At 52.8% G+C, this 2,769-nt stretch overlaps 2 protein-coding genes across 2 annotated transcripts in view; both read right to left on the bottom strand.

Moving 5' to 3' along the window:
• The window catches only part of VDBG_01239 (major facilitator superfamily multidrug-resistance protein), a gene marked incomplete at both ends in the record, with an annotated part of 1,857 nt that extends 676 nt beyond the window's left edge, over nucleotides 1–1,181 (bottom strand). Inside the window, 4 exons of the mRNA XM_003009510.1 lie at nucleotides 81–368; nucleotides 441–692; nucleotides 773–1,017; nucleotides 1,100–1,181. Of these exons, the coding sequence (XP_003009556.1) occupies nucleotides 81–368; nucleotides 441–692; nucleotides 773–1,017; nucleotides 1,100–1,181 (867 nt within the window). The remainder of the gene's footprint in view (nucleotides 1–80; nucleotides 369–440; nucleotides 693–772; nucleotides 1,018–1,099) is intronic.
• Nucleotides 1,182–2,489: 1,308 nt separating this feature from the next.
• The window catches only part of VDBG_01238 (allantoate permease), a gene marked incomplete at both ends in the record, with an annotated part of 1,926 nt that continues 1,646 nt past the window's right edge, over nucleotides 2,490–2,769 (bottom strand). Inside the window, one exon of the mRNA XM_003009509.1 lies at nucleotides 2,490–2,708. Within this exon, the coding sequence (XP_003009555.1) occupies nucleotides 2,490–2,708 (219 nt within the window). The remainder of the gene's footprint in view (nucleotides 2,709–2,769) is intronic.

Genomic DNA, 2,769 nt, shown 5'->3' with positions numbered 1-2,769 from the left:
TAATGAAGCGTAACGACCCACGTGCCAGGCAGGCGGAGGGCTCGGCAAGGTCGTGTGAAGTGGTCCACCAAGCTACCGACCGGGCGACGGAAGCCCAACGACGCCACAAGCGAGAGAGGCTGAACAAGCTCGTGACTCTCCTCATGTATGGCCTGGCCTTTCTGCTTTTCGTCGCTCAGCTCAGGGCTCGAAGGCTCGGCCCTGTCAAAGAGGGATTCGGGGACGAAGATCAGTGTCGTGAGAAAACAGAAGCCCGCGAGGCCGACGCTGACCCAAAATGTCGAGTCCCAGCCATAGTGGAACGCGATGTAGCCACCACTCAGACCGCCAGCCGTTGCGCCGGCGGCGAGGAAAATAGTGTACACGGCCTGTTCAGCGGCTCCAGTCAGCCGCGACGTCTTTGTGGATGCGTATCAGAAGAAGCGATGTCGCAGGCTTACCATGGCGCGGCCTCTTTCGTGGGCGAAGAACATGTCGCCTACCAAGGCAGGGGCGACTGTTTCAGATGCACCACCTCCAGCTCCTTGGAAGATGCGAGCAGCGAGCAGCGAATTGTACGAGGTTGCCGTGGCTCCCCAGACAGAGCAAACCGTCATCATGAGGGTTGCAATGATCAAAACAGGCCGACGTCCCGCCCAGTTAGAGAGCGGCACCCACCAAATATTCGAGGCTCCGAGCATGAGAATGTTGACCTGGTATCAAAAAAAATCACGAGCGTTAGAGAGGGCCACTCGCAGATTTGGGGGAGACGGCAGGATTCAAGATGCCTTACTGCGATAAGCCTTGTCAGGCGGAACTGCGGCTGAGGGTCGTTCGGGAACTGAGCAGGCCACATCTGCAGAGATGGGGCCATCAGAGAACTTAAATAGTTGGCAACAAAAGCATAGATAGAAGCAGTCAAGAGAGCTGCAACCCTGCGCCAAGTAGGAAGATTGAGGGGGTCACGAGGGTCGGCGGATGGCTTTGGGAACAGCACAATCGAGGCGTTGGGTGTCGCACCCTCCGTATCACCAATATCTACAGTTTTCTCCATGTTAGACGGCTCCTCATTTTCATGGTAGCAATTCAAAAGTTTCTTGATCGCTGTTTGAGAACCTACCAAAAATCTCGACAGTACCAGGAGGTGAGGCATCCTGAACCTGAGTTTTCGACAGCGCGAAGGCTTCGCGCCAAGACGCCATGCTGAATATTTGACTGGTTGCTGAACTTGTGTGTCGATTTGTTAATTTGTAGAGATCTTGGAATGCACTCTGTGAGGTATAACCCTATCCTCAGGACGAATGCACGGGTTGTATATATGGATCATCATGGCTCAGCTTGAGCCCATGGACGGAGCTCAGACCTTTGCACCTCAACAGCTGCGCGGTTCCACTACCCCGGATTTCTCCACTTACCGAGCACGAGTTCCCCCACTGAGCCGAAGCTTTATCGATTCCCCGCGACAAGAGTCTGCGGGGAACCCAAAGTTTGGCATCTCCTCCGCACGCGCTGAGTGCCGACATGCGCCACCTCCGCATCTTCATGTGAGATCGAAGACCCCTAATCCATAAGATGTACGCGCAATGAGATGCCCGACACTTGACTGGATGGACGGCAAGGTGGAAAATCGTAGGATGATGTTGGTGATGCACGGCGGGCCCTGTCGCCAGCTTGGAACTCAACGTCATGGTTCTACCTCGCCTGATCTGTTTCAGACACACATTATGTTGGACGGAGTCAAAATATTCTCAAGCTGATCTCACTTGCGAAGAAGATCCTGAGGTTCCTGGGTATTCCACACTGGTGACTGTGTCCATTCCGATGTGAAATATCCGGTGTGAGATACCCTACTTATTCTCTATATTAATCAAAGGTGTACTCTTCAATTGCAAGCCTCAACATCTCCGATTAGTCAACCCAAGTTTTAACACCTGCGTCAAAACTGTCTCCGAATCCTCGGGTCCTGATATATGAACCTCTTCGGGAAGTGGGGGTTAAGAATTACCGAGTCTGTTACCGTGCCAGGGGCCAAGCCAAGAACACGCCCACAAGTGTAACACTGTGGGGTACACCTATTCGCGTTTGGCCAGTAGTAGCAACCGGGTTGGTCGTTTGACCATCTTGGCACGACTATAGCCTGCAGGCCGTCAGTTGTGGATGTTGTGTTCGTCTAAGCCCCTCCACATGCTTGAATAACTGGGGCAAAATAACCATAAATTCTGTGAGAAACGTGGCAGGTTTGTCTAGTGGGGACCTAGGCCTTTTAGACGGGCATCGACAATCATGCCTACTCCACCATACTTCTTGTGCTGTCAAGGGAGAAACCCTGGAAAGCTGATTCATAGCAGCTGAGGCAAGCGGAGCCGATTCGGGTACAGGACAGTCTCTCAATCTATCAGGGGTTTCATCTAGTTCTAACCGGAGGACGTTGTCGGGAAAGTGCCGGCTATGCACCCCGTTTAAAGAGTCCTCGGCGCCCACAGGCGCCAGTAAATCAACCAGTTTGATCGTTAGGTTGATGGGATGAAGATCCGCAGCGATTGGAGGAATATGCCGGCACCGAAATTACAATGGTTGCTATGTACCCTTGTGGTATCAGCATCCGAGACGGAGTATTTGAAGCGCCCGATACCCCGTGTCGTGATTTCCAGAGGGGGCCGTGGCATTTCTGGGAATTCTGGATACTTTGCACCATATGTTGAATTTCCGGTGAATGCACACTGGCAGTGCTGTATGTGCAAGGTTCGCAAAGTGTGTGGATGAATACAACGACGATGTGTCGAGACAACC

The sequence above is a fragment of the Verticillium alfalfae genome, genomic scaffold (assembly GCF_000150825.1).
Source record: "Verticillium alfalfae VaMs.102 supercont1.1 genomic scaffold, whole genome shotgun sequence".
Lineage (NCBI taxonomy): Eukaryota > Fungi > Ascomycota > Sordariomycetes > Glomerellales > Plectosphaerellaceae > Verticillium > Verticillium alfalfae.
Note: the sequence above shows the minus strand (reverse complement) of the source record. Positions and strands in the feature narration are given on the sequence as shown.